The sequence below is a fragment of the Penaeus chinensis genome, chromosome 3 (assembly GCF_019202785.1).
Source record: "Penaeus chinensis breed Huanghai No. 1 chromosome 3, ASM1920278v2, whole genome shotgun sequence".
NCBI classification, from domain to species: Eukaryota; Metazoa; Arthropoda; class Malacostraca; order Decapoda; family Penaeidae; genus Penaeus; species Penaeus chinensis.
The window spans coordinates 41,233,467-41,253,466 of record NC_061821.1 but is presented as its reverse complement, the minus strand read 5'-3'; the positions used below and the strand labels follow the sequence as shown (position 1 = coordinate 41,253,466).

Below are 20,000 nucleotides of genomic sequence, written 5' to 3'. Positions count from 1 at the left end.
CAGCAAGCAATTCTTTCAATGAATTCATCATGATATTCAGGAACAAGGTGGTATCGATGGCGTGGCTCGGGTGGGGTTATTTTGCAAGAAAGAAGGGTTATACTAAATGCCCAGTGATCACTAAGAATGGGATGACTTTCGCAGTGCTTGGAAGTGTGTACTGATTGTGTAGAGCTATATAGACTAATTTTCCGCCCAGATAAAGTTTTTTCTAAGGGGCATAATAGCTGTATGGGGTCACTAGTGTTTTGGAAATTGTCATAATAAACCTTACTGTTTTTGCCAATGATACACAATATGACTATCACGTGGATTATATACTACCATGTGGATTATGTTCAGCACAGGTGATGTCACGATTGTCATGAATCACTTTCGATGGAATTGAGTTCTTTATGTAAATGCCAAGCCCTCTCGTAGAGGGATTAGCAATCTTTGGTCTGTTGTAGTATGTGTACCCGGCAATTTTTACATAACGAGCACTAGTTCTGACTTCCTGAAGGCAACACACATCAACATTTTCGGAGTGAAGGTACTGGGAGAGACTTGCCTTGCGTTTCTGTAAACTGTTTATGTTCCAGGTCATACATTTCAAGAGATTACTTGGACACATTGATTATTTGACCATTTCCAAGGTACACTACAGGGTGATGCTGTTGCTGATCGAGGAGGAACATGAGAATCCTTTCCTGAAGTTGAGATTGCTGAACCATTTGTTGCTGCATCATGATCATCATCTGCTCAATCTGCCATAGTAGCATTTGTGTGTCCTGCTGCAGCGAGGGCTGAGCTGCAACTGATGCTGAAGCTGGTGCAGCATATGGTGCTAGGGTTGGTGCTGCAGTTGGTACAGAAACTGTTGCTGGTGCTTAAGATGACGGAGCTTTAACTCCTGTTGGTGCTGGTACTGTGACCGCTGCCATGGCCTCCTTTGCAGGAGCCATCACTACTGACCTCTGCAGGTGCTGGAATTCACCCAAATCATGACACCGCGGGGCTGGGGGGGACATTTGTGGGGGGGGGGGGGGGGGGCTGCTACTATTTTGCTATTTGTTTTCATGTACTTTGGATAGTAAACGCACAATGGATAATTTGTCTTTTTGCTCTTGTCGGTAGTTCACGTATTTCACGTATGTTATGATGACTCTCTGGGTCATCATTCCATTAACCTTCATGCATCTCGCATGAATGATACGTTAATTGCATGCAGTCCTTTCTCTGTTTCAATTTCCCTAGGGACATCGAACACAATAACGTTCGTACATTTTGCCTTCCCAAAAACCTTGGCTTTTTCAAGCACTTCACCATCTGCACCGGTAGTTGTTATATGAACAAGATTTTTTTCGTTCTTGCATCTGACATAAACGTTATTTCTTCCAATTTTCAGCTCGATTGATCCGTGTGTCTTATTGTAAGGGTCCATTTTTAGGCCCCGAGAGACCCAGCGATACTTATCCCCATGTGTGAAAAGCTTTTACCGTTCTTAAAATGCGCGCACACGTGTCCGGAAGGCGTAGCTTCCACAGAAGCAAAAGCTGCCTTTTTTTTTTTTTCTTCAGGAGGACATTAGTGGGGCCCGACCAATGTCCTCCTCACTGAGGACATCATATCTGCCCTCGGTTTCCATTTGTTGGTTTGTCGCCATCGTCCCATCAGTGGGCGCTGTCATTCCCCGACCACGTAGGGGCCGACCTGAGTGCTTGTCCTTTGAAAATAAAGTGACACACACGGGTCGCATACGGCGCCTCGCAGCACATCTGGGAGTGTGCGTAGGAGCTTTCGCTTTTAATTTTAATGTTTGTTCTTTGTATCACTTTAGAACTTATTAGTATGTGAACATTAGCACACACTAGATCAATATACAACTGACAGGTCTGTGAATTCCTGATTGTCAAGGTATCGCAGACCTTTACGGACAGGTCACAAGGTCACGAGAGGACACTATACATTAACTGGAGAGACAGAGGCAGAGAGAGAGAGAGAGAGAGAGAGAGAGAGAGATAGATAGATAGAGAGAGAGAGAGAGAGAGAGAGAGAGAGGGAGAGAGAGAGAGAGATAGATAGAGAGAGAGAGAGAGAGAGAGGGGGGGGGGATAGATAGATAGATAGAGAGAGAGAGAGAGAGATAGATAGATAGAGAGAGAGAGAGAGAGAGAGAGAGAGAGGGGGGGGGATAGATAGATAGATAGAGAGAGAGAGAGAGAGGAGAAAAAGAAGGGAGTGAGAAAATCATATCATAGAATGAGAGTGAGAGAAAGATGAAGGAAAAGAGAATAAAGGGGATGACAAGCAAACACACTTAGCGTGAGTGAAAGGTGAAGATAGAAAAAAGAGAGAGACAAACAGACACAGAATAGTGGGCGACGGGGGAAGGACGGGAGAGAGAGAGAGAGAGTTCAGTTTAATGGCCGGCTACTAACTACTTTTTCACATATTCTGAGTTCGGGACACAAAAATGGCTTCAGGTGCGATTTTATTATTTCCTAGACAGACAACTACCACAGCTAGTCAGTCGCACTTATCTCAGTTCAGCATTTTATTCTCAGGAATACTTCTGTAAAACCTTTTTTTTTTTTTTTTTTTTTACCTACATCCGTGTCGTTTTTTTTTTTTTTTTTTTTTTTTTTTTGGTATGCTCAACGTGGTGTTACTTCACTTCGGCTCGGATGTACCTCCAAGGAATTTAAATTTCCCACTACGCATCTTGCGTTTCAAAAAAAAGTTTCCGCGATATGCAAAAAGGCTTCTTCACATCACTGCCGCCCGAATTCTCATCAGCAAAAAGGCTTCTTTACATCACTGCCGCCCGAATTCTCATCAGTAGAATTTTTATTCGAGGCTTTAACACATCCACGCTTTACAGTATTGTATTATATAAATAGCATCATCCCCTACAACCCGCGTTGCTTACATCACTATTCACTATCTCATATACTTTGCCTATGCCTCGATTTCTCCTTTGTCATCTATTTTACCCTCTACCTCACTATCTGCACGCAATCTACTCTTTACTTCATCAGTACTTCGTAGCTGCCTGCTTCACCGTCTCGTGTATTGCCTCGGTCATCTCGAGTTGACTCTGATAACGTATGCCCGGACTTACTTTGAGGGTGCATATATGTCTCTGTTCTAAACTCGTTCTCTTGAATAGATAAGTGAATGGTACTTCACTCCGACATCATACATCCGAAATCAGTACATACTGTTATTCTAAAGTTCTCTTACTCTTTGCATTATACAACGTCCTGAGCGTTTTACGTAGTGGTTTGTACCGAGGGAATCCAGTCGAATGTAAAATATATCGGAAGAAATATTTGCTTTATATTGCAAGACTTAAAATTCTGTAACAGGGATTAGAATGATAATCCCATATTTCTACATTTTGGTAGGCTATATTTATTACAAAATGCCTTCAAACTGGGTATGATATATTAAATATTTTGTAAAATGCACTTGTGTTGCCTATACAACAGCTTAAAATCTATTTTGTTTTCGTTAAGTGTGAATGTCAAGGCGAATCCTTTCATTCTCTCAACGTCTACATTAATTCGTTGTTTTTCTTGATTTTTTTATAGCCATTAATTTCTTCTCTTTATAAACATTCAAGACGGACACTGACTTCACACTGAATATGGTTATAATATGCTTCCTTTCGTTCGTTTATCTATATAAGTAAATTATGTTTATCCCTGATTTATTACACAGTTGGACAAAACCATGCATAATAGGCAAAATATCCAATGTAACGAAATATTTGGCAATAATTAACTTAAATAATTAACTTAAATATCCAATGTCACGAAATATTTTGCAATAATGAACTTAAACCTCTAAATATATGTAAAGAATCTGAATACTCTGTGAGTGGTCTTCAGCATCAACTTGTTATACAGATGTTTTTTATTAAATGATAGCTATTATTCTAATTAATAATTGTTTATATTATTTTTGAAGATCATAACTATAGATATAAGCTTATTGTGCCTTTTTTGGGGGGAAGGGGTCAATTTCTAGTATCAGGATAAATTTGTTAGGTCGGCTTCCTCGTAAAATGAACGAATTAATACGCTTAAGCATCAGTTTGGCCGCCCTATTGCTTAGCTGGCAAGATGTTCACTCTCAGTTTATGAGTAAATGTCTTATGTAATTTTTTGAAGCCAGGCAAAATAAATTTTATACTTGGGGATACCTATAAACTGCCTGAAAATTAGGTAGGTCCCTTATGGAGAGAAATATACTATTATCTTTAAATGCACTGTTGACATTGCAGAATAAAGTTAGTCATGGCAGATATAGACAATCACGGAACATTCACCCGAAGCGGAGTTTAATACTTAATATTTTTTTTCCAAAATAGGTGACAGGAGTAATCATGGCAAAATACAGATTGGACGCTGTCAATAATGATTGTGAATTTAGCGACGAGGAGATCCTCCCTCACCTTGGGTTTGCATTAAATGAAGATAAAGGGAAAACAATCGTTCACACATTTAGGACAGCTGTTTAAAAGGATGATATCTATCAATAGTAAAGATGTGCTTAGGACAGCTGTTTAAAAGGATGATATCAATCAATAGTAAAGATGTGCTTCAAACTGCGAGTTGCTAATGAAACTAACAAAGGCAAATAAAAATGTTCTTCGAACATCCCCAGGATGCTCATAATACAATTATAGGTAGCTCGTATTTATCTTCTAGAGAATAATTAAGCTATTAATGTACCCCAGTCATTACTTCTAGTCGGCACAGATATGACAGCTTGGTAGTTCATTATATCATCTAATGGCGACCAAATAAAAAATTGACAAGAGAATTTCATCGACATTGCTCATTTTTGTCGGGTTGTTTGTTTACTATTGTGACGTCATGAACCTGTAGCAAGCTTCCTCAGAAGGTATTTTGAAAGTGCTTGGTTTGGGTATGAAGCCAAATCAAGGTGTATATGACAAGAGTGAACAAAAAGTTTAAATATTTTAAAAGAAATCTTGGATTATCCTGCGATATTATTACAACTGCATATTAATTGAAGTAATATAGTTTTTTTTATACTAAGTGCTACGTAATCGCATCTTTATGTCTACATGTCTGTTGTCCGCTATGACTTTCTCTTTAGATTTCGGTTATATTCTCTTGTTAAAATATTAAAACTAATACTTATCTTACCGAACTGATTCAGTTTTATTTTTGAATAAACATTAACTTGGCATTGATACTAGTATTTACTTTCAGAGAATAGCAGATCTGTCATCTACTCAGGCCAAGAATTCAAATTATATACCAATAAAACGATTGTTACAAGGAGATATTTTGAATATTTATCGTCTATAAACCACATTCAGAATCATATTTTTCTCCATAACATGTACAAAACAAAGTACAGGCATACAAGGTAATGGCAGAAGGGCTTGGAATGTAACCCTAAATAGGTTCATCCTGAAACCACACGCAATGGAGCAATCATCATTTTCGCTAGGCGACAAAATAGATCATACTACAGTTAAACCACAAGATAAACACAATAAATAAATACAGATTGTACAAGTTTATATATATATATATATATATATATATATATATTCATATGTATATATATATAGATAGATAGATATATAAATAGATAGATAGATATAGATATAGGTAGATGTGCGTGTGTGTGATCGCGTATATTTACACATACACACGTGTTTATTTATGTGTGAGTATGTGTGTGGTTGTTTATATGTACGTGTACCATATTTGCCTTCACGAAAGACGCTTGTTATATTTCGAAATGTACCACAAATCTGCCCTGGGTCCTATACAGCCGTATTAAGGTAGGAAGGCTTGGGCATCGATGAGCCTGAGTCCACGAGGCATAACAGTGTTACTAGTAATGGAATAATGAAAACACGCCAAATTATAATAGTAAATTGCATAACAAATAAAATACTGAAAACAAGCCACCGAATGGGTGACCATACGATATCGGTAAGACATAACATCAAACCAGAAATACGAAGTATCACATACTGCATAATAGTGTTTATGACCAAAATATAAACATCAAAACAACTGCTGCCCAAGCGGCGGTTCTCCTGGTACCATTCCCCCTGCAAAAACATTTAAAAATATATATAAATAAAGATATGATGAAATATGCATCATATCTATCTATCTATCTATCTATCTATCTCTATATATATATATATACACACACACGTGTATATATATAGAGAGAGATTTATTTATATATATACATATACATACATATACACACTCACTTATATATATATATATATATATATATATATATATATATATATATACACATGCATATATAAATATATATATACATATATATATATACATACATATATATATGCGTGTGTGTGTGTGTGTGTGTGTGTGTGTGTGTGTGTGTGTGTGTGTGTGTGTGTGTGTGTGTTTGTGTGTATATGTATGTATATATGTGTATATGTTTGTATATTTAGTAAGTTATACAAATATATATATACATACATGTATATATATAACTGCATGTATGTATATATATATACTTATATATAATGTATGTGTGTGTATTTGTATATATGTGCTTATATGTATATATATACATATATATATGTGTGTATATATATATCAATATTTAAATACACACATACACACACTCACACACACACACTCACACACACACACACACACACACACACACACACACACACACACACACACACACACACACACACACACACACATATATGTATATATATGTGTGTGTGTGTGTGTGTGTGTGTGTGTGTATGTGTGTGTGTTTGTGTTTGCGCTTATATTGATGATTAAATATGTACATGAGTTATTAAGATTAAATATAATGCATATGTTTAGATATGAATATGTATATCAGTGCGCGTACACAAGCACACACAAGCGAAAGTCTGCTGATCACGTATGCGCTGTAATTTCAAAACGGTTTAATAAAGAACCGGGAACTAGTATTTTACTACTGTTTTTTAGTTGAAAATAGAATATGAATCTACTACGCAGGTAAACTCTTCCAGATAACCCAGTGTGAATTCGTATTGGTTCATACAATAGAGAGATGAACTGTGAATTGCCAAGAGAAAGTCTGAGTCATGAGGATGATAGTTCGTAGACTCGTATCTGTACTCTGTTCAATGGTGATGCTATTAACAAATGTTATTTTATCACATGGATTTCAATGTATTTTTATATATACCAGATATTTCAAGCATTTTTCCTTTTATGTTTAGAACAGGATATTTTCGCTATTAAAAGTGTGTCGGGAATAGGAAAACTAAAAACTAAATAAAAATATGACGACTTGGTACCTCGGCTAGTCCGAGAGCCTCACCAGCCACTGTAGACTCGATTCGGTTCGCGAACGTTATTTGTTGTCGTCTAAAACCTCCTAATATAGCTAATACCACCTTTATATTTACTGATTTCAGCCAATTAGAAGTGTGATTGTAAGTTAGATGTGTAAAACTCGTAAGCATCCCAAAACTGAGTCACATGAAAAATTGTGTTGCTAGCCGACGAGCTTTCCCGAGCGCATATCAGACCTGGGCTCACCACTATCGTCATCAGTCTGGCTAGAACCATAGTGAAGTGCGTGCTATACATACGTTGAGGATTTACATGAGTGCTTCAATATGAGATAACTGGATACAATCCCCATGTGCACGTTGGAGCAAGATGGTGAGAGAGACTCGGCATCTCTGGGTAGGAAATTTACCCGAGAACATAAGCGAAGAGCGGATTAAGGAACATTTCAAACGGTACGTGGTGCAAGGCGGAGGAAGGTTTGACGACCGTGCTGTCTCCTGTGGTGCTCTATTATTGTGGTGTAGTGCACTGTTTACGTGTGTTGTTGTAATGGTTTTCTTCACTGCAAAGTTTTAGGCAGTGAGTAGGTAGTTGGTGTGTAGTGAAGACGGCTGGAGGGCAGGGTGTGTGCAGCTGTACGAAATCTCCAGTGCGAAGACCTTCTTGGGGCCTTGTAGGCCTCTCTTGGGATAGTAGATTTGCAGTGGTTTTCCTATGATTGTAAGACCGCCTATGGGTGAGTATGTAACCCCCAGGTGACCCTCGTGACCTTGCCGGCTTCTGGGTGGTTGTCCTGTCTCCCCAACGCCCCCTTCGCCCCATAGTCTCCCACCTTCACCCAGGCAGTAACGCGACCAGTCCTCGTGATCGATTGTAATTGCGACTTTTTTTTCTAGCCTTCTCCTTAGGCTCGCTGCCCTGGGAATTCGTCTAGATACTGTTCTCTTCTGTTTTGTATGCTTCCACATCATGCATTATGTCGCCAACCTGTAAAGCTTTGTGAAAGTGGATGTTCAATGGGTTTTTTTGTTCGTTGGCAGAATGTTTCAAATTTAGGACGCGTAAAGGTTTACCTGATGGTTCGTTTCAGCTTTGTGATAAATTTTGGAAAACATTCTTTGCAAAACATTGAATAAAATGCGTGTCCAAGCCCTTCTCGACAATGCTTAGTATTACATTGTGAAGCAGGATAACCTCCTACTTTTTTAAATCATACCTAGAAAATTATACATTTTCTATATGCAAAGAGGTCGCTTGGTATAGTTTGAAACGTAAATGGTGACCCCTCTCGCCCAGTTAATTCATAGACGAAGCAAACCTTGATCACAATTCGACGGTCGTATTATGCGCGCGCTTGCACACACGCACGGTCGGATACATTCGCTCACTCACCCACGATTACTCACTCACTCACTCACTCACTCACCCACTCACCCATGCTCTCTCTCTCATGCTCCCACGCTCACTCATGCACTCACGCTCACTCACTCATGCACTCACGCTCACTCACTCATGCACTCACGCTCACTCACTCACTCATGCACTCACGCTCACTCACTCATGCACTCACGCTCACTCACTCATGCACTCACGCTCACTCACTCATGCATTCACGCTCACTCACTCATGCACTCACGCTCACTCACTCATGCATTCACGCTCACTCACTCATGCATTCACGCTCACTCACTTATGCATTCACGCTCACTCACTCATGCATTCACGCTCACTCACTCATGCACTCACGCTCCCTCACTCATGCACTCAGGCTCACTCATGCACTCAAGCTCACTCTCTCATGCACTCAGGCTCACTCACTCATGCTCTCAGGCTCATTCACTCATGCTCTCAGGCTCACTCGCTCATGTTCACTCACTCATGCTCTCAGGCTCACTCGCTCATGTTTACTCACTCATGCTCTTAGACTCACTCACTCATGCTCTCAGGCTCACCCACTCATGCTCTCAGGCTCACCCACTCATGCTCTCAGGCTCACCCACTCATGCTCTCAGGCTCACCCACTCATGCTCTCAGGCTCACCCACTCATGCTCTCAGGCTCACCCAAGCATGCTCTCAGGCTCACCCACTCATGCTCTCAGGCTCACTCACTCATACTCTCAGGCTCACTCACTCATACTCTCAGGCTCACTCACTCATACTCTCAGGCTCACTCACTCATACTCTCAGGCTCACTCACTCATACTCTCAGGCTCACTCACTCATACTCTCACGCTCACTCAATCATTCTTTCAAGCTCACTCACTCACAGATTCTCACACCCTCACTCACTCATGCTCTTACGCTCTCTCACTCATGCTCTCATGCTCTTACGCTCTTTCACTCATGCTCACTCATTCTCTCACGCTCACTCACTCACGCTCATTCACTCACTCACTCAATCACGCTCACTCGCTCACGCTCACTCGCTCACGCTCACTCACTCACGCTCACTCGCTCACGCTCACTCGCTCACGCTCACTCGCTCACGCTCACTCACTCACGCTCACTCACTCACGCTCACTCACTCACGCTCACTCGCTCACTCACTCACGCTCACTCGCTCACTCACTCACGCTCACTCGCTCACTCACTCACGCTCACTCGCTCACTCACTCACGCTCACTCGCTCACTCACTCACGCTCACTCGCTCACTCACTCACGCTCACTCGCTCGCTCACTCACGCTCACTCGCTCGCTCACTCACGCTCACTCGCTCGCTCACTCACTCACACGCTCACTTGCTCACTCGCTCACTCGCTCACAAGCTCACTCACTCACTCACTCACTCGCTCACATGCTCACTCACACGCTCGCTCATTCGCTCCTCACTCATTCGCTCACATGCTCACACACGCTCGCTCATTCGCTCACATGCTCACTCACACGCTCGCTCATTCGCTCACATGCTCACTCACACGCTCGCTCATTCGCTCACTCACTCACTCATTCGCTCACATGCTCACTCACACGCTCACATGCTCACTCACACGCTCACATGCTCACTAACACGCTCTCATGCTCACTCACACGCTCACATGCTCACTCACACGCTCACATGCTCGCTCACATGCTCACTCACACGCTCACTCACACGCTCACTTGCTCACTCACACGCTCACATGCTCACTCACACGCTCACATGCTCGCTCACACGCTCACATGCTCACTCACACGCTCGCATGCTCACTCACACGCTCGCATGCTCACTCACACGCTAACATGTTCACTCACTTATGCTCACTCACTCACTCGTTCACGGACACTCACGCTCCTTCATGCTCACACAATCACGCTCACTCACGGTCACTCACTCATGCTCACTCGCTCATTCACTCATGCCCACTCGCTCATTCACTCATGCTCACTCGCTCACTCCCTCATGCTCACTCGCTCACTCACTCATGCTCACTCGCTCACTCCCTCATGCTCACTCACTTGTGCTCACTCGCTCACTCACTCATGCTCACTCGCTCACTCACTCACTCATGCTCACTCGCTCACATACTCATGTTCACTCGCTCACATACTCATGCTCTCTCGCTCACTCGCTCACTCACAAACTCATGCTCACTCGCTCACTCACAAACTCATGCTCACTTGCTCACATACTCATGCTCACTCGCTTACATACTCATGCTCACTCGCTCACATACTCATGCTCACTCGCTCACATACTCATGCTCACTCGCCCACATACTCATGCTCACTCGCTCAGGCTCACCCACTCACTCGCTCAGGCTCACCGACTCACTCAGGCTCACCCACTTACCACTCACTCAGGCTCACCCAATTACCACTCACTCAGGCTCACCCACTTACCACTCACTCACACGCTCGCTTGCTCATTTACTCATTCACACGCTCCTTCGTTCACCCATAAACCCACTCGCTCGCTTACTCACGCTCACTCACTCACTCACTCACTCGCTCCCTCATTCACCCTCACACGCTCCCTCATTCACCCTCACACGCTCCCTCATTCACTCTCACACGCTCCCTCATTCACCCTCACTCACTCACTCACACGCTCCCTCATTCACCCTCACTCACTCACTCACACGCTCCCTCATTCACCCTCACTCACTCACACGCTCCCTCATTCACCCTCACTCACTCACACGCTCTCATTCACCCTCACGGTCCCTCATTCACCCTCACGGTCCCTCATTCACCCTCACGCTCTCATTCACCCTCACGGTCACTCATTCACCCTCACGCTCACTCAGTCACTCGCTCACTCACTCACTCACTCACTCACGCTCAATCACTCACTCACTCACTCACTCACTCACACGCTCCCATATTTACCCTTACGCTCACTCACACGCTCGCTCACTCTCATTCACCCTCTCGCTCACTCACACGCTCACTCACTCACTCACTCACTCACTCACTCACACACTCTCACACTCTTTCATTCATTCACACGCTCACATTCTCTCTCGCTCTCCTCTCGTCTCTCTCTCTTGCTCTCCCTTCTCTCTCTCCCTTCTCTCTCTTCTCTCTCTTCTGTCTTTCTTCTCTCTCGCTCTCCTCTCGTCTCTCTCTCTTGCTCTCCCTTCTCTCTCTCCCTTCTCTCTCTTCTCTCTTTCTTCTCTCTCTCTCTCTCTCCCACTCCCTCCCCCTCCCTCCCTCCCTCCCTCCCTCCCTCCCTCCCTCCCTCCCTCCCTCCCTTCTCTCTCTCACTCCCTCCCTTCTCTCTCTCTCCCTCCCTTCTCTCTCTCTCCCTCCCTTCTCTCTCTTTCTCTCCCTCCCTTCTCTCTCTTTCTCTCCCTCCCTTCTCTCTCTCTATCTCTATCTCCCTCCCTTCTCTCTCTTTCTCTCCCTCCCTTATCTCTCTCTCTCTCTCTCTATCTCCCTCCCTTATCTCTCTCTCTCTCTCTCTCTCTCTCTCTCCCTCCCTCCCTCCCTCCTTCCCTCCTTCCCTCCCTCCCTTATCTCTCCCTCCCTTATATATCTATCTCTCCCTCTCTCCCTCCCTTGTATATATCTCTCTCTCTCCCTCCCTCCCTCCCTCGCTCCCTCCCTCCCTTATCTCTCTCTCTCTCCCTCCCTCCCTCCCTCCCTTATCTCTCTCTCTCTCTCTCTCCCTCCCTCCCTCCCTTATCTCTCTCTCTCTCCCTCCCTCCCTTATCTCTCTCTCTCTCCCTCCCTCCCTTCCTCCCTCTCTCCCTCCCTCCCTTCTCTCTCCCTCCCTCCCTCCCTTATCTCTCTCTCTCTCTCCCTCCCTCCCTCCCTTATCTCTCTCCCTCTCTCTCCCTCCCTCCCTCCCTCCCTCCCTCCCTTATCTCTCTCTCCCTCCCTCCCTCCCTCCCTCCCTTATCTCTCTCTCTCTCTCTCTCTCTCTCCCATATCTCTCTCTCTCCCTCCCTCCCTTATCTCTCTCTCTCTCTCCCCCTCCCTCCCTTATCTCTCTCTCTCCCTCCCTCCCTCCCTTATCTCTCTCTCTCTCTCCCCCTCCCTCCCTTATCTCTCTCTCTCTCCCTCCCTCCCTCCCTTATCTCTCTCTTTCTCTCTCCCTCCCTCCCTCCCTCCCTCCCATTCACCCTCACGCTCACTCACTCACTCACTCACTCACTCACGCTCACTCACTCACTCACTCACGCTCACTCACTCACTCGCTCACTCACTCACTCACTCACTCACTCACTCACTCACACGCTCACTCACTCACTCACACGCTCACTCACTCACTCATACGCTCACTCACTCACTCACACGCTCACTCATTCACCCTTACGCTCACTCACACGCTCCCTCATTCACCCTTACGCTCACTCACACGCTCCCTCATTCACCCTTACGCTCACTCACACGCTCCCTCATTCACCCTTACGCTCACTCATACGCTCCCTCATTCACCCTTACGCTCACTCACACGCTCGCTCACTCGCTCACTCACTCACTCACTCACTCACTCACTCACTCACTCACTCACTCACACACTCACACACTCTTTCATTCATTCACACGCTCACTCTCTCTCCCTCCTCTCGTCTCTCTCTCTCGCTCTCCCTTCTCTCTCTCTTCTCTCTCTCTCTCTCCCTCTCCCTCTCCCACTCCCTCCTCCTCCCTCCCCCACTCCCTCCTCCTCCCTCCCTCCCTCCCTCCCTCCCTCCCTCCCTTCTCCCTCCCTCCCTTCTCTCTCTCCCTCCCTCCCTTCTCTCTCTCTCTCTCTCTCTCTCTCTCTCTCTCTCTCTCTCTCTCTCTCTCCCCCCCCCTCCCTTCTCGCTCTCTCTCCCTCCCTTCTCTCTCTTTCTCTCCCTCCCTTCTCTCTCTTTCTCTCCCTCCCTTCTCTCTTTCTCTCCCTCCCTTATCTCTCTCTCTATCCCCCCCTCCCTTCTCGCTCTCTCTCCCTCCCTTCTCTCTCTTTCTCTCCCTCCCTTCTCTCTCTTTCTCTCCCTCCCTTCTCTCTCTCTCCCTCCCTCTCTCCCTCCCTCCCTTATCTCTCTCTCTCTCTCCCTCTCTCCCTCCCTCCCTCCCTCCCTCCCTCCCTTATCCCTCTCTCCCTCCCTTATCTCTCTCGCTCCCTCCCTCCCTTATCTCTCTATCTCTCCCTCCCTCCCTTCCTTATCTCTCTCTCTCTCCCTCGCTTATCTCTCTCCCTCCTTTCCTCCCTCCCTCCCTCCCTTATCTCTCTATCTCCCTCTCTCCCTCCCTCCCTCCCATATCTCTCTCTCTCCCTCTCTCCCTCCCTCCCTCCCTCCCTCCCTTATCTCTCTCTCTCTCCCCCTCCCTCCCTTATCTCTCTCTCTCTCCCCCTCCCTCCCTTATCTCTCTCTCTCTCTCTCCCCCTCCCTCCCTTATCTCTCTCTCTCTCCCCCTCCCTCCCTTATCTCTCTCTCTCTCTCTCTCTCCCCCTCCCTCCCTTATCTCTCTCTCCCTCCCTCCCTCCCTTATCTCTCTCTCCCTTCCTCCCTCCCTCCCTCCCTTATCTCTCTCTCTCTCCCTCCCTCCCTCCCTTATCTCTCTCTCCCTCCCTCCCTCCCTCCCTTATCTCTCTCTCCCTCCCTCCTTCCCTTATCTCTCTCTCTCCCTCCCTCCCTCCCTTCTCTCTATCTCCCTCCCTCCCTCCCTCCCTTATCTCTCTCTCCCTCCCTCCCTCCCTCCCTTATCTCTCTCTCCCTCCCTCCCTCCTTCCCTTATCTCTCTCTCTCCCTCCCTCCCTCCCTTATCTCTCTCTCTCCCTCCATCCCGCCCTTATCTCTCTCTCTCTCCCTTATCTCTATCTCTCTCCCTCCCTCCCTCCCTCCCTTCTCTCTCTCTTTCTCTCCCTCCCTCCCTCCCTCCCTTATCTCTCTCTTTCTCTCCCTCCCTCCCTTATCTCTCTCTTTCTCTCCCTCCCTCCCTCCCTTATCTCTCTTTCTCTCTCTCCCTCCCTCCCTCCCTCCCTTCTCTCTCTCTCTCCCTCCCTCCCTTATCTCTCTCTCTCTCTCCCTTATCTCTCTCTCCCTCTCCCTCTCCCTCCCTCCCTTATCTCTCTCTCCCTCCCTCCCTCCCTCCCTTCCTCCTCCTCTCGAGGGGTAGTACTTGTAGCAGCCACGTTCCGCAACCTGCAGAACTCAGCTCCGCATACCTCCCAGGTTGGGTCACGCCTTGCCCAACAGCCTCGTCCTCACTCGCGACTCACTGCCGAGACCTGAATGGCTGACACACACCTAGCAAGCACATGCGCATAGAAACCACACACAGAAACTACATATACACATAGAAACACACACACACACACACACACACACACACACACACTCACATCCAAACCACACACACACACACACACACACACACACACACACACACACACACACACACACACACACACACACACACACACACACACACACACACACACATCCAAACCACACACACACATCCAAACTACACACACACATCCAAACTACACACACACATCCAAACTACACACACACACACATCCAAACCACACACACACACACATCCAAACCACACACACACACACACACACACACACACACACACACACACACACACACACACACACACACACACACACACACACACACACACACACACACATCGAAACCACACACACACACACACACATCGAAACCACACACACACACACACACACACACACACACACACACACACACACACACACACACACACACACATCGAAACCACACACACACACACACACACACATCGAAACCACACACACACACACACACACACACACACACACACACACACACACACACACACACACACACACACACACACACACATCCAAACCACACACACACATCCAAACCACACACACACATCCAAACCACACACACACATCCAAACTACACACACACATCCAAACTACACACAATCCAAACTACACACACACATCCAAACTACACACACACACACACACACACATATCCAAACCACACACACACACATCCAAACCACACACACACACACACACACACACACACACACACACACACACACACACACACACACACACACACACACACACACACACACACACATCCAAACCACACACACACACACACACACATATCCCCCCCCCCCACACACATATGCAAACCACACACACACACACACACACACACACACACACACACACACACACACACACACACACACACACACACACACACACACACAAGTCTTTAGTATTCCGTTTACTGCCTCTCTTTCTCTTTCCTCTCTTTCTCTTTCCTCTATACATCCGCAGTCTTCCCCTTTCCTCCTCTCTCCTCTCTTCCTTCCCCTCTTTTTCCTCATTCTTCTCTTTTCCCCTCCTTCCTTTCCGTTCCTCTCTTCCTTCTCCGCTTTCTTTTTCACATTCTTATCTTTCCCCTGCTTCCTTTTCTGTCCCTTTCCTCTCCCCCTCCTCTTCTTCCTTTTCCCTCCTCCTTTTCCCCCTGTTTTTATTCCTTCACATACTTCTCCGCCTCCTCTCCGCTCCTCCCATTCTCTCCTCTACTCTACTCTCCTCTCCTCTACTTCACTTTTCTTTCCTTTCCTCTCTTCTCTTTCCTCCTCTCCTCTCCCCCCCCCCCCCTCTTCTTCCGTCTCCCTCCTTTCTTCTCCCGTCTCCCCTATCCTTATCTCCTCTCCTCTACTTCGATTTTCTCTCCTCCACTTTACTCCCCTCTTCCGTGTCCCTCATTTCTCCCCTCCCCTGCTCTCCCTTTCCTCTCTTCTCTCCTCTTCTCTTTCCTCCTCTCGCCTCCGCTCTTTTCCTCTCCACTCCTCTCTCCTCTCCTCTCCTTTCCTATTTCTCTCCTCCCCACCTCTCACCATTTCCTCATCTTCACTCTCTCACTCCGAGTAACTAGAATAGTCATGAGTGGAAATCTAAATCTTGATGAATCTTGTCTATATTTAGCTTGCTTATTTTAGATATTGGCCACCATCGACACCAGCACATAGCATAATGTTCCTTTGCGCGATTACGTACACAGGTTTCGTAATATTCAATCTCCATGTTAAGACGCAGGAAAACCTCGCCAAGCGTAGACGTAATGGCGGCTCCTACATTGAGCGGGAGTGGTGCAACTTTACTGGGAGGAGTTGCCAGTCATCGCCGGCTCGGGAACCTATCACTGCTGCCACTTCACCAGTGTTGCCCACAGCATATTGTATCTAGAGCTAGAACTCTGGTTCACAGATGGTTATTAAAGTCTGAACAACCGTGTCGGTTGAGTTGGGTTGAATCACACTAGGGGTTGTTTCATCAGGGTAGTTCGAAAACTTCATTTTTCGTCCAGCATCATATGTTTACTGAAAATTATTTTTCTGTCTTTGGCGGAGTGTTACGATGCAAGAAAGATGGTCTCTTTATAATTAGAAAATATTTGGGTGTCTTAAACAAGTAATAAAGCAGGCGAGTGCGTCTAACTAGGAAGTGGAGTTGATCCTTGCCAGAATAGGTGGAGGTCGCCCATCGCTTGAGGGGCTGCCGGGCGGTATACGTTTCAGTACTAGGAAAATGGTGCATCCATTCTCGCCCTCTGCTAATCTTCTCTTGCATGTGTCAAGATTTTCTTATCGGTTGAGATGTATATATTGTATCCGATTCTGTTTCGATTCTCATTTTCATGTACTGTTTTCAAGTACTGCTTTATCTACAGCAGTGATTCCCAACCTTTATACCTTGGAGGAACCCTTGTTCTAGGTTTTCATATTCCAAGGAACTCCTAGAGTACATGTAGTACATGGTATATTGTACATTGTACTAACTGACACGTACGGGTATGTTGGCGTCTGGAAATTGTAACAAGTTGAGTAGGAATTGTGAATTAAATCAGGCATTTGGTAACAGCATATGATTATTTTACCGGTATCGGGTACGTGACCAGCATGCATAGATAGATGTGCATAAATACGTGCATGTAGATATCTACATACATAAACATGCATTTATTTATATATACATATACATATACATTTACACATCCTCATTCACATGCACAACATGTATGCAAGAGCACACACAGACACACACACACACACTCACACACACTCACACACACTCACTCACACTCACACTCACACTCACACTCACACTCACACTCAAAAACACACACACACACACACACACTCAAACACACACACACACACTCAAACACACACACACACTCAAACACACACACACTCAAACACACACACACTCAAATACACACGCACACACACTCACACTCACACTCACACTCAAAAACACACACTCAAACACACACACACACTCAAACACACACGCACACACACTCAAACACACACACTCAAACACACACACTCAAACACACACACGCACACACTCAAACACACACGCACACACTCAAACACACACACACACACTCAAATACACACGCACACACACACTCAAACACACACACACACTCAAACACACACACACACACTCAAACACACACACACACACTCAAACACACACACACACACTCAAACACACACACATACACTCTCTCTCAAACACACACACTCAAACACAAACACACACACACACACTCAACCATACATTCATGCTCATACTCAGTCACTCAGACACACACTCACTCACTCCACTCATTCACTCACCCACTCACTCACTCACTCACTCACCCCACACACACACACACACACACACACACACACACACACACACACACACACACACACACACACACACACACACACACACACATTGTCTCGCTCACTCACTCATGCCCTCGCATCTGAACGTGGATATTTATGTATACAAGCGCGTATATTTCTACATATAGAAAAATATATGTATGTATGTATATGCACATATGTATAAGCTGCTATTTATGTATGTGACAAGAGTCGCGTTAATTTCTGCTTGTCTCAAATATGCGAGCTTGAAGTAGCCCATGCGGATTGGAGTTCCCTGCGCATGGCAACAGTACGGTGGAAGCGGTATGGTGTGAGTGGTTTGGTACGGTGCGAGCTGGTAACGGTACACTCAGGTTTTTGTGATCGTGGCTTCAAGATGGCCATTGTTAAGCGGTCGGCAATAGAGCTGTTGTAGTAATGGTTTCCATTATTTTAAGTCTCGATCATAATAAATGTAAAGGGTTCATGCTATCCAGGGTTACTGTAAGCGTTTAGGTTTAAAATTACAAGAATACGGTAGCCAAGTGGGTTGCGGATGGAGTCTGCGGCGTGGGCCCATTTTCAACGCAGGAGCCTCGCCGGTAAACATTCCAATATGACGGCTAGCCAAGTATACATAGGGTGCATCACGTTTATCCTTCCTTTTCCTCTCCCTCGCTTTCTGTGGGCATTGCCAACTGTATTTTCTTTGATTTGAACCATGAATATTTGCTTGGTCTGTATTTCGTCTATGACGAGAGACCATGAGGGACCAGGAGCGGAGGGACCGGATGCCCATACTCCGCGTTGTCAGCATGTGGTGTAGGCAATGGGCCTTCTCCCCTCCGCATTTTCGAGGTATCAGTCACCAGCTCTTGCCGCTTGAGTTACTTTACAAGACAGACGGATCCTTTGGTCTCATCATCTCTCGTAGAGGATTTGCTGGAGCTTAGCATTTGTCGAAAGTATAGCATAAATGTGAACCGTTTTGGTGAAGACATACAGTTTATACCATTTCTGGCCTAACATGGATGATTGTGCCTCCGTTACAAAATACACAAATCAGATTAACTGCAAAGTGGATGTTTTTGTACCTTTTCCATTTTCCGGAATGGACTCCGGCGTACGAGTCACACGCCTATCAAATAGTAACCTTTGATGTTAACCCATTATCTCTTTTATTAGAATCACCCACCTTATATAAATGCTCTTTCTCTTAACATTGGAAGTTAACAGTCAGTTCACGTAGATATGTGTAAATTGATCGTTTCCTTTTATCACAGTCCACGTGCAGTGTGTTAAATATATTTTTATTTTGTGCTGTTTTGTATTATCATAAACCAGGAAAGTGCTTTTTTCGTTATCCTCCAGTATGAATCCGTAAAGGTGAAGTCAAAGACGATAAAAGATGATGAAATGGCAGCGTTTGCGGGGAGCTCACGTGGAGTAACCGTAACACACAGGAAGCTTAACAAATGTGGAGGCCAGCCGGGAGAAGGTTCCAGCAGCAGCCCTGGCCACGGGCGGTGGGAGTTGTGGCGCGGGATCTTGCCTTGCC

General features: G+C 45.5%; 1 protein-coding gene across 1 annotated transcript in view; it reads left to right on the top strand.

Annotated features, from left to right (window-relative positions):
- Positions 1–7,596: 7,596 nt before the first annotated feature.
- Positions 7,597–20,000, top strand: part of LOC125041431 (protein split ends-like) — a 188,586-nt gene continuing 176,182 nt past the window's right edge. The window contains exon 1 of the mRNA XM_047636391.1: positions 7,597–7,777. Within this exon, the coding sequence (XP_047492347.1) occupies positions 7,695–7,777 (83 nt within the window). The 5' untranslated portion in view covers positions 7,597–7,694. The remainder of the gene's footprint in view (positions 7,778–20,000) is intronic.